At 50.4% G+C, this 12,532-nt stretch overlaps 1 protein-coding gene across 1 annotated transcript in view; it reads right to left on the bottom strand.

The window, feature by feature from the left end:
* pcdh7a (protocadherin 7a) overlaps positions 1-11,926 on the bottom strand; it is a 23,794-nt gene extending 11,868 nt beyond the window's left edge. Inside the window, exons 1-4 of the mRNA XM_084687456.1 lie at positions 10,474-11,926; positions 8,832-10,018; positions 4,736-5,394; positions 4,588-4,669 (exon numbers count right to left, since the gene is read on the bottom strand). Of these exons, the coding sequence (XP_084543582.1) occupies positions 4,588-4,669; positions 4,736-5,394; positions 8,832-10,018; positions 10,474-11,890 (3,345 nt within the window). The 5' untranslated portion in view covers positions 11,891-11,926. The remainder of the gene's footprint in view (positions 1-4,587; positions 4,670-4,735; positions 5,395-8,831; positions 10,019-10,473) is intronic.
* Positions 11,927-12,532: the final 606 nt, after the last annotated feature.

The raw sequence follows: 12,532 nt of genomic DNA on the forward strand, positions 1-12,532 counted from the left end.
ATTCCACCACGTTCAGACACTGAGACAGAGACACAGACAAGCACTGTAACTGAAGCTTCACTGCTCTGAAACATTAGAGAAAGAGAGAGGGGGGGAGGGAGGGAAGAGGATAGACAGACAGAGAGAGAGAGAGAGAGAGAGAGAGAGAGAGAGAGAGAGAGAGAGAGAGAGAGAGAGAGAGAGAGAGAGAGAGAGAGAGAGAGAGAGAGAGAGAGAGAGAGAGAGAGAGAAGAGAGAGATGGATGGATGGATGGATGGAGGGAGAAAGGTGGACAGAGAGACAGAGACAGAGAAGGAGGGAGATGGAGGGACGGATAGAGAGAGAGGGGGGAGGTGGAAAGAGAGGGAGGGAGGTTGAGGGAGAAAGAGAGAGGGAGGGAGCGAGGGAGAAGGAGAGAGAGTCCGAGAAAGAGGGGACATCCTATCAGATTCCAAGAGGTTTGACCTTGTTATTTGATGTGAATGGAAACAAACAAGCCTCTTCCTCTGTCTCCCTCTGTTCCTCCCCCTTTCCTTCCCCTCCTTTTGTCACTTCCCACCCTTCATTCTCTCTCCCTCATTACCCCGCCCCTCTCCCAGACCCTCTAAAACCCCTCTCTCTATCCTTTATGTAAGTCCCTCTCCCCCCTTCCTATCACTGACACATATTCAAGAGCATGTCCACATAAAAGCTTTTATAGCCAATGTCCACCAGAAAATCAATATCTCTTTACAGTAAAAACACAGAGTAGGCATTAACACAACTGCCCCACAACACGTGTGGACACACACATACACACACATGCACATACAGGTACACACACACGTGCACACACGTGCACACACACACACACACACTTCATCCCCATCTCCAGGTAAAGGAGTAGATCGGTTTCCAGTCTGTCAATGAGACAGTCTGTCAGGTCTGATCCCCAGGTTTGGTTACCTCCCCTCCTGACCCTCCCACCCACCCCCCTTTACCGTCCTCACCTCATTCTCTTCACCCTCCTCACCCCTGTCAAGTTTGACCTGTGCGTCCTGCTCAAGTTAGGGTAAAGGTGATTTACTGTGTGTGTTCTAATGAATTTTCCTTTGTATGAATATAGCATGAGTGTGTGTACTGTATGTGTGTGTTGGTGTGTGTGTGTGTGCATTTGATTCGGCATCATTCATTTGCGGCAGATGCTCATCATATTTAATCCTCAGGGATTTCCTTGAAATGAAAAGTTGCTTTTCATCGTAATTCTCTGCTCTCTGTCTAAATCTGTGCTTGTGTCTCCATACAGTCCAATCAGGAGAACAACACAGCAGAGATGAAGCCCACTGTCGTCCACTGTCGTCCCCTCTCATCCCCACAACCACTCCCTGCTCGGTCAAAGCCTCCACCTTCCAGGGATGGAGCTTGACCTTCACACTGCTTACTGCACAGGAGCTCTGACATAAGCAAAACAGCACAGTCAAGTCTGACCTGCATCGCCATCTTGGCCTTGTTAACTGCCATTGATTGGCCCATTGTGTGTGTCCTGTTTGTGTGTGTGTGTGTGTGTGTGCCTGCTTGTGTGTATGTGTTTGTGCACTGGCGGGCATTGACTTATTTTGCTCAAATGGCCTTGGTCCAGTTCAATTCAGTCTTTGTGGCCCCACGCATGCTCACACACACACTAACACACAAACACAGACACATTAACACACAAACACACACAGCACGCAGAGGGAAAGTGCTCACTACGGTAAAAGAAAGTCTCACTTGTGAAAATGCTGAGTTGTTCTTTCTCAGAGGTTGGTGAGGTGAGAGAGAGATAGAAAGAGAGAGATAGATAAAAGGGAGAAAAAGAGAGAGAAAAAGAGAGAAAAACAGAAAAAGAAAAAGAGAGATTAAAGAAGAAAGCTTGACCGAGAGGTCAGTCTTTCTATATTAAATGTGATCGGTAGCACAGGTTCTGGAGGATTCCCTGATGTGCTAATAACCCACATCCCTGCACAGCCCTCCCACTCTGGCTAACACCCAAACTAGCCCTTGATCCCCCCCTCCCTCCCCCCTTTACCCTCTCTCTAGCTCCATCTCACATATCTCTCTCCCTCTCCATGCCCAGTCTCCCCCCATCAGCTTTCTCTCTCTGTCCTCCATCATCTCCATCTCAAAATCATTCTCCCCATCTCTTTCCTTTCCATTTGCTGTCCATTCCACCCCCCCCCCCTCTCTGTAAACCTCTCTCTGTCTCTCCTTAACCCCCTCCCCCTAACTGTGTCAATTTATCCATGTCTCCACCCCCCACCCCCCTTCCCCATCTCTGTTATATTACATCTGTGTAACTGGGCAGGATTTATGTTATTATGTTCTGGCTTTAGATGTTTTGAGCTTCCAATGACCCAATAAAGCACATTCCAAATAACCCCTGCCTCGTGCTGTCTCTCACTCACTCTATATACCCAACCTCTACAGGATTTTTACCTCTTAAAAATGCCTAAATACCTCAAATGACCCTGTCCCTCACACAGTGACAACCATACCCATACACCGACACACTTGCACCAAATCCTCAAACTGAAACCCAAATACACAGTCTATGGAATCTATGGCTATTGAAGTTATGGGAGGGGTCATATTATGTGGCTGTAGGGAAGTTAATTACCCCCCTCTAATCAATAATTCAGTAGCTGTCAGTGTGTGGTGTGTGTGAGTGTGTGAGAGAGAAAAAATGTGTGTGAACACCAAACTCCACCAGTAAGCATTTTCTTTCCCTGAGAACGGCAGATTAAGAGGATTGACTCCATAATGGATTAACCTCTGGTGTATGAGTGTGTGTGTGTGTGCGTGCATGCGTGTGTGTGTGAGTATGTGTATATGTGTCTGTGCGTGTATGTGTGTGTGTATTTAGAGGGATCAGAGAGCTCATGTATGAATTGATTAGCCTAAGAAGCTCTTCTCATCCCCTTAAAATGGCTGCATCAGCAGTTTTTCGCAAGTGGAGGACAACTAAATGTGGAACTGTCTGTCAAGGAAATGAGAGACCAGCCCTTAAAGAGGGTTCGCTGTCAATCAAACGTCACTTACAAGGAGTACTCCCCATGGACCGGGGACACCCTGCTGTATCACACGCCGTCTCTGTGTGTGTGTGTCCGTCTATGTCCCTCAGCACGTCCTAAGCTTTTAAAGTGACGACCCAGCTAAGCGTCAGCTTCCATTATCGATGCATTTGATGTTAGTGTTTCTGAGGAAAACAAGAATGACGTGGCCAATATGATGTAGAGAACGCGGTGAAAAGCAAAAATGACCAATTACACAGCTGGGGTAAAGTCTCCCCACACACACTCTGTAACCATCCTTCTGTGGATCTCTGTGGGGGTTCACACATGCCCCCCATACACACACACACACACACACATGTGGGTTGTTCTGTGTAAACTAACTGTGCCCAGCAGTAAGCCTTGATAAATGGGGACTGCTGTTCAACACGAAACACACACTCGCAGACAGCAGGAGACCGTCACAGTGCTCAAAGGCTTAAGACGCGCACACCCACACACACACACCCACGCGCACACACACACACACACACACACACACTGACAGCTGCTTTCCTGCAATAAAATTGTTGCCAGACATCACCTGAAGAGTTTGTGTGCTTTGCAACTTGTGAGAGAAGATAAAGCAGTTACAAGAAAGAGAGTGAGTGAGAGAGAGAGAGAGAGAGAGAGAGAGAGAGAGAGAGAGAGAGAGAGAGAGAGAGAGAGAGAGAGAGAGAGAGAGAGAGAGATGGGAGAGAGAGAGAGAGAGAGAGAGAGAGAGAGAGAGAGAGAGAGAGAGAGAGATGGGAGAGAGATGGGAGACAGGATGGATCAGAGCAGTACAGTCAGACAGTTATAGAAGAAAGAAAGAAAGAAAGAAAGAAAGAAAGAAAGAAAGAAAGAAGTAAATAAAGAAAGAAAGATCAAAATAAAATGGTGACAGACAGACAAACAATCAGTGATGGGCAAGCTACTTGATATGTGTAGTGAGCTAAGCTACTAGCTACTCAACAATAAATTCAGCTTCACTACACAGAAGCTACTACTCTTAAAAATGTAGCAAGCTAAGTTACAAAAATCTGTCAAAAGTAGCTTGATACATTAGTAGCTACTTTCAGTAAAAAAAGCTGCATGTCAAGTCAAAGGGATTTTAGTGATCAACACAATTGTCAGACAGATAAAGGCTAAAATATGTTTAGATGTATTTATTGAACAATAGCCCAATCCAAAATGCTAATACACAATTGCTGTTATCTAGTCAGACTGGCCGCGCAGGCACTGTGTGAGTGGAGATGAGACGATCATAGCCCTCGCTGTACTCAGCTCTCGTGAGATCGGTTGTAACGTGAACTGCAGAACGGGATATGTGACATGCTTTTCCCGTGCTTTGCTTTCAGATGTGTCCAGGAGAAATTAGCTTTCGAGACGCTACTGCGCTACTTGATCAATACAAGAGCTTAACTACTCAAAAGTTACTTGGTTTTGTAAATAGCGACGTTACAGCTAAGCTGACAAATGTAGTTAAGCTAGTAGCGTCGCTACAAGTAGCAAAGCTACTGCCCATCGCCTGCAAACAATCAACCCCCAGTCGTCTCCTACCTGTTTGTTGTATTTGTTGCCGGTCTGACAGCCGTAGTCGGAGCACTGGTCCGAACCCAGAGACATGGCGTCGGCGTTGCCACTCCCCCCACTGCTGCTGCTGCCCGCGCTACCCCCGGACCCCCCGGAACCCCCGGACCCCCCGGACCCCCCACTCCCCACAAAGGTGTTGGAGGGGGGCAGTTCCTGCACTGCCTGGTGCTTCTTTCCCTCAGCCGGGGGTGAGTGAGGCTGCAGGTGGACCGCGGGGAGGGGCGAGCTCGACTTGTAATGCCTGGCCAGGTCGGGGCTGGACTGGTGACGTCGTCCGCCGGTCGTCATGCGGGGGCTGCCGGGGTCTCCGTCCATTGCGCAGTACCTGGCCGCCAGGCGCTCGCTGGCGCTGCTCGCTTCTTCCTCCTCGTCCTCCTCGTTGCCGTGGCGCCGCAGGCCGTTGACAGTCATGATGCCGCTGTAGAGCGCGCACTCCGTCTTCCCGCCCCCTCCACCGGCTGTGCCGTTGCGTTTGTCCTTGCGGGGCTTCCGTCCGCGGTCGCCTCGGTCCGAGCCTCGCCCCGCGGCCGGCTGGTGGGCGGGCTGCGGGCTGAAGAAGTCCTCCTCCGGCTCCTTCTTCCCGGCCTCGTAGCCGTTTTTGCCCTGGGCGCCACACTGGCGTGCCGTGACCACCAGGAGGATCACCAGGATGACGGCGGCGGCGCCCGCCAGCACCCCGATGGCCACGCTGAGGCGCTGTTTCCCGAGCGCGCGGTCGTTGTCGGGGTCTCCTGCGATGTCCAAGGACAAGGGGGCCGCCAGGCTACGAGCCACCTGAAGGGGGGAGAGGGCATCGTCATGATCACCATCATCGTCACCATCATCGTCACTGTCATCATGACCATCATCACCATCATCGTCACTGTCATCATGACCATCGTCACCATCATCGTCACTTGCATCACAACCATTAGAGTCCATGAAAACAGGGCAGGTCTCGGTGAAAGAGTGGGTGTTTAGCGGGGCTGTGAAGCAAACAGGAGGACGGCTAATGGAAGCCTAATGATAAACAACCACAGCTATTGAACGAGGGATCCTGTGGTGTATGTGGGACCCCCATAGAGAGACAGGGAGAAAGACCAGACACAGTGATGGGTTATACTAGCCAGTGTGTCTGTGGGTGTGTGTGTGTTCAGTGATAACCCTGTGTGTTTGTGTGTGTGTGTGTGCGTGTGTGCGTGTGCCCACACACTAACTAGCACACACACATGGCACACACACTAAATAATATAACCTATTATTTGTGTGTACAGTCTCTCTCTCTCTCTATGGGGGACCGTGGGACCCATTTACAACACAGTACCCCTTGTTTTCACACACACACATGATCATATATTTGTAAAGGATGTTCATTATTTGCTCTCTAGAGGGATGGACATGCCATAGGGACACTATACATTCATTAAAGACAGTTAGTGTTGATCCCAGTTGTTTGTTTATGTTTGTGTTTGTCTTTGTTGTTTATGTTTGTGTCTGACATATTGCAAAATGTTAATAACCTGATGTCAATCATCAAATTGGAAATCTGAACTAAAGTGACATTTAAGGGGCGGTGGACTGGATTTGGCCCTGGTGAGGAAAGGGTTAAGTGTGGTCCTCCACCAGGCCGGGCCATGAACATCAACGCCGACATAACGAGAAAGTGGGTTAGGCCACAACAACAGAGGCATGCTGCCATGACTGGTGGTTCCATCTCCCAGCAGGGGGTTGTGGGTCGGAGCCCAGGGAGCCGGAGGGGACAGAACAGGCCTCTCTCAGGATAGGGGCCAGACGTCACAAAATGGATAATCAATGGACAGCCACGCGATGAGGGGAGAGTCATTATGTTCTCTCTCTCTCACTCTCTCTCTCTCTCTCTCTCTCTCTCTCTCTCTCTCTCTCACATACACACGCACACGGGGGCAAATGTGTGCATGAAGGCTCACGGAAAGTTGCCTTTGCCTCTATCTCTCTTCCCCTCGCACACAGTGTGCCTGCCTGAGAGAAAGACTGCTCGTTCTGCTGTGCTAGGACATGTCTATTAGACTGTCATGGCAGGGGAATTCAATCATCATATCATACCACACCAAATGAATGGCACCAATGAACTATTGAGAATCTGTTTGAGAGTGAGGAAGAGAAGGAGAGAGAGAGAGAGAGGACAAAGAGGAACAGAAAAAGAGTGGGAGACTGAGAGAGAGAGACTCTGAATCATCTTGGTGTTAACTCTCTCCTCATCTCCCCTTGACAGTATCTAAACTGTTGATTTTTTCCAGCACGGTGTATCTTTGGTGGTATCAGAGACAGACATTGCTCAGGCACTGTGACACTTCTGAATATTCTGTCTCACAACTCTCCCCCAAGCTACAGTAGGAACTGGGTTGAGTTCTATTTGATTGTTCCTAGTGTTCTATTCTTTCAATTCCACTCTGTTCTATTAAGCTGGTTCTTCTGTATTATTCTGTATAGGGTATGTCTGTCAGCCCAGCCCATTGTGCTGTTTCTGCCTGCAGTGCTCTGTCCCATTCTCATTCTACTGGGCATCTCTCTGGCTCAGCACAGTCGCCCAGCGAGACTGAGAGAGAGAGAGAGAGAGAGAGAGAGAGAGAGAGAGAGAGAGAGAGAGAGAGAGAGAGAGAGAGAGAGAGAGAGAGAGAGAGAGAGAGAGAGAGAGAGAGAGAGATAATGAGTGAATGAGAGAATGAGAGTGTGTGTGTGTACACCACAGTTGCAGTGCACAACTTCTGATGCATTTCAAGTCCCTTTGGAATGTTCCACTCAAATCGACAGACACATACGCACTTCTCTTTCTCTTGTGAAATGTAGTGGTACTGCTGAACACTCCAATTGAAAACTTAATGCACACACACACACACACATATATCTGCCTCTTTAACACAGACCAGATCATACACAATCCTTCTCTGGGATATGTCAGATTCCATCATAAAGGCACTTAAGAGTTTCATCAAATGTTTTCCACAACTATGGACAAAAATAGCTAGGAACAAATAATCTACAATAACACCTTTGGAAAGATGTCTCTACCAGGATTGATTAAATTTAGCCATGGATGAGAATCATCAATAAGGTTTTAACTTATAAAAAAGGTTTTGGTGTTTTGTTACTCTTTAACGGAAGCATTACCAAACAGACTGTGGTTTAGTTTTTGAATGAATGTCACCTTATAGATTGACCTCCATTGCTGTATTGATGATAGATATGGCTGTGGAGTTTTTTCCCAGTCCATATTTCCAGAAAGGTTTTTAGTTTCATAGGGTTATACTATAATTGAAATCCTTCCATAAACTTATTGTTTTAGGAATTATAACAATATGCTTTGGACTAAAAACCGATCCTTGATTTTTCACGGTACTTTCTCCATGCCCTATTTATAGGTTTCTATGTCGATGTGAATTTAAAAAAAAATGAAATGAGTAGGCTGAAATGTAAAAATGTTAAATGTAAAAACCCTATCAATGAAACCAGGAGGTTTTTCTAGTCATGCCCAATTGCCAGGGAAAACATCTGGCCTTAACCCCGCTAAGTCTTTCTCACTCATTAAACACACAGCATTTAATTCTGTCTGAATGGAGATGCAGGGTGATCTCCTGCTGTTGCTGTTCCAACCATAATTACCTTTGGCCTGCCTCCACTCCCTGAATTCCTTATGAGATGAAGGTACACTTGCTCAATGACTTCTACTCAATTACTCAAGTTCTGTCCCAGTCATGCCTAACAGGCCATACTGTAATCAGTGCAGGCTTAAACAGGCTTCGCAATTGTGACACGCAGTGATTGCCTGGTGCTGCAGTATTGTGAGCCGTTAAACCTTCCATCCCATAGCAATCAGGTGTTCAATGCTCCCATCTTTAGTGCTCATTGTTAGGTTCTACAGCTGGATAAGCTCTTTATGCACACTGGGTGTATTTTTAAGTGGCTTCATTCATGTTTGATCTTTTCTGACGTTACATAAGATGTGACGGACACTTTGTAACCTCATACACCTAAAAGAAAAATGGTGATTCAGTTAATAAGGTTAATTGAGCTCACATCGTCATTCCAACTAATAATACTAATCCATTATTCTTGGATAGCTGTGTTCGAAACCCTCAAAGACCCTTCACAGAGGCAACAAAGCTATTGCTATGCCGACCAATCAATTTAGCAGATTACTTGGATTTGATGCAGTCATTGAGCTGTGTGTGTGTGTGTGTGCGGGCCCTCGTTACCTGTGCATCCACCAGAGTAGCGTTGACCAGGCTCTCGTTGATGAAGACGTGAACCAGGGCGGTGGCGCACAGCGAAGGCATGCCGCTGTCGTTCACCCGCACCACCAGCCGGTGGAGCCCCCGGTGGCGTCGCTCCAGAGGCTCCGCCAGGGTGATGACCCCGCTGGCGTGGCCAATCTCAAACAGCCTGTAGGGGTTCCCGCCCACCAAGGCGTAGCGGAGGTCTGCGTTGGGCCCGGCGTCTGAGTCGGACGCCATGACGGTGCGCACGACGGTGCGAGCGCTGCTGGCCGGGGGGAGGAGCGTGTAGGACTCGTTGGCGGGGGCACTGACGGCCGGGGCGTTGTCGTTCTCGTCCGTGATGACGAGCGAGACGGTGGCGGTGGCCGACCTGGGGGGCTCGCCGCTGTCCACCGCCCTGACGCGGAACGTGTAGGTGGAGCGGCGCTCCCGGTCAAAGGAGGCGGAGGAGAAGATCGTTCCTGTGTTGTTCTCGATAGAGAACATGTCCTCTTTCTCTCCTCCGCCGCCCTCCCCTCCTCCTCCCTCCTCCTCTTCTCCCTCCTCCTCCTTGTCCATCTCCACGAAAAGACTGAGCTCTGCGTTCTCCCCCTCGTCCGCGTCGGTTACTGTCACCATGCCGACAGGGCTGTTGGCCAGGAGGTTCTCTTTGATGTAGAACATGAACACTTCCTGGACGAACTTGGGCGCGTTGTCGTTGCGATCTGTTATCTGGACGACGACAGTCGCGGAGCCCTGCAGAGAGGGGGCGCCCTTGTCTCTGGCTATGACCCGAAACTCGTAGCGCTCCCTCTGCTCCCGGTCCAGAACGCCAGAGGCACGGATGTCGCCATTATCGGCATCGATGTAGAAGGCTCCGTTAACGGACGCGTCCAGGGAGTACGCAATCTCCGAGTTCTTGCCGCTGTCCGCGTCCGTGGCCAGCACGGTCACCACTCTCTCTCCAGGAGAGTTGTTCTCTGCAAAGTGGACCTCCACCACACTCTGGGCAAAGGTGGGGGCGTGGTCGTTGATGTCGACCACCCGCACCATCAGGGAGCTGTTGCTGGATAGGCTTGGACTTCCTGAGTCTACTGCCACGATGGTGACACTGTACTCCTTGGTGGTTTCGTAGTCCAGCAAGGCGGACGTGTGGAGGAAATACTTCTTCCGGTTCCTGTTTGCATAAACATTTTGTTATGAGTGAGTTATTAGATCACGAGCAAGTTTAAGGCTCCTAGTGGTCGTCATGTGCGATGCAAGAGGAATGATTCCACCGTGCACACGTGTAACTTTCTTGAAATGAACTACATTCGAGGACTGTGCGCACCATTGTCTAGGATGTGCTGTAATGTGTTGTAGTTTGTAGTGTTGTTGTGTGTTCGTTTGTTGTGGGGTTGTGTTGTGTTAACGTGTGCTATGTTGTGGTGTATTATGGGGTGGACTGTTGTGTTGCAGTGTAGTGTGTCGTGGTGTGTTGTGTAATGCTGCAGTGTGTTGCATGCCAGGCCTACTTTGCTAACCATTTTATATGTATATGAATTTTTCTCTGAATTTCAGTCAGAGGAACCATTGGTTTAGTAGAGAATGAGGACAAATGTTTACCTGTCAAAGGCCTCGTCGGCAGGCAAAGGCGGCAAGGCCGTTTCACCTGCGGGTTTCAAGGTGAACGGCACGTCGCCCACCACCGTGCAAGTGACTGCCCCGTTCTCCCCCTGGTCCCGGTCGGACACCTGCACCAGCGCCACAGGGGTGTCCACCAGGACGTTCTCCGGAACCATCGCCGCTCCGTCCCGCACCAGGATCCGCCCGATCTTCCGGATCTCCACCACGGGAACGTTGTCGTTCTCGTCCCGCACCGCCAGGACCACGGTGGTGCGGTCGGTCCGCGGGGGCTGGCCGCGGTCCCGGGCCGTGACGATGAACCTCAGCTGGGCCACCTCCTCCCGGTCGATCCTATGGAGGACGCTCAGCCAACCGGAGGCCTCGTCTAACCGGAGGAGCCGCCGCACCGACTCGGTGGCGGCGCCGAAGACGTACTCCACCTGGCCGTTGACGCCCACGTCGCGATCCGAGGCTCGCACCTGCAGGACGGGCGTGCCCGGCGGGGCGTTCTCCGCCATCTCCGCCTCGTACACGGCCCTCTCAAAGTGTGGGCTGTTGTCGTTGACGTCGGTGATGGAGACGCGGAGCAGAGCCTGCGAGGAGCGGGGCGGGTTGCCGCCGTCGCGCACGCGGAGGACCAGCTCGTAGGAGTCGCGCTGCTCGCGGTCCAAAGGGCCTTTCACGATAAGCTGAGGCTGCTTCTCTCCGTCAGGTGTGTCAGCCACCTGCAATTCAAACACGCTGCTTCTGGCCCCGCCTCCAACTCCTCCTCCGTTTTCTCCGGCTCCTCTCCTCCGATCTCCTCCTCCTCCTCCTCCTGTGGCTCCTCCCTCTGCCCTTCCCATTGGCCCTCCAGCCGCCCGTCGGGTCGAAGGTGTACCTGAACCACCATCTTGGATCAGCTCGTACCGGTCAATTCCGTTCCTCCCAAAGTCACGGTCAGTGGCTGTGGGTAAAAGGTACAGCGTGCCGATTGGCCGGTTCTCTTCCACAGACAGCATGAGCACGGGCGAGGGGAAGGAGGGGGTGTTGTCGTTGATGTCTGTCACTACGACCCGCCCCTCAAAGAGGTCCACCCAGCTTTGCAATGGACCAATCACGGACACTTCAAAGTCCAGGAAGCACTCATTCTCATCAAAGATCATCTGGCACTGTGGGAGTTTTTCGCGGTCAATCCGCTTCTGGCCGGTGGTCAGCTCACCCGTCACGTTGTCGATCTTGAAGAACTCAGAGCCGCTCTCCAGGGCGAAGGTCACGTCCCCTGTGCCCGTACCGGCAGCCAGGCCCAGGTCTGCGGCCACATTACCGATCTTGACGTCGGCAGGGCCCTCCTCGGCCACCCGGTAACGGAGAGCTGAGTTGGCGAGTGGGAGCTGAGTCAGCAGCTGCAGCAGAACCACCACGAGGCTGAGAGCCTCCGCTACGGAGGAGTGCACTGCACCAATCCTCCTCATGTCTACCGCTCTCCTTCTCTCCCTCTTACTCCACTTTCTCTGTCTTCCCCCACTGTTTAACGCTCACTCTCTTCTCTCCTTTTTCCGTCTTTCTCTTCCTCCGGTTTTCTTCAATACCTTTTTTCTTTGTGTATTTTTCAGCGGTGTGCTCTCTGTTTCTCTTCCCTCTCCTCTCTCTCCCTCCCTCTCTCGCTCTGCAGTTTCCACTGCCTCAGGTCCGGGCGCGAGCTTCACAGTGTTCCCCTCTCGCTCTGCAGATCACTTCAGAAGCACGGCTTTCTTCTTTGTTATCCCTCTACTTCTTAATAGTCCTTCATGCTTTTATAATTCCTTAGTCTCTCCGGGTAGTTCACAGCACAAAGATACAAAAAAATCCATCCCCAAGAATATGAGAACTAATTCATCCGCTTTTAATTAATCCACTTGACTCACATTCTTGTCTCTCTAAACGGAGAGATATCCAGTTCTCTCTCGAGGACTCACCACTTTATTATCACGTTAGTAGGCTAATTCTTCTTTATTCCGGTTACGTTTGAGCACCGGCTTTTCTGGCGTTTTCACAGAAACTGCAATGCAGCACTACACAAAAAGAAAACTGTCCATGACTCCAGCTCCGGACGGCTTAGATCGTTTTCTTGAAAT

This window comes from Hypomesus nipponensis, chromosome 22 (genome assembly GCF_054491055.1).
Source record: "Hypomesus nipponensis isolate SF chromosome 22, ASM5449105v1, whole genome shotgun sequence".
In the NCBI taxonomy this organism is placed as follows: domain Eukaryota; kingdom Metazoa; phylum Chordata; class Actinopteri; order Osmeriformes; family Osmeridae; genus Hypomesus; species Hypomesus nipponensis.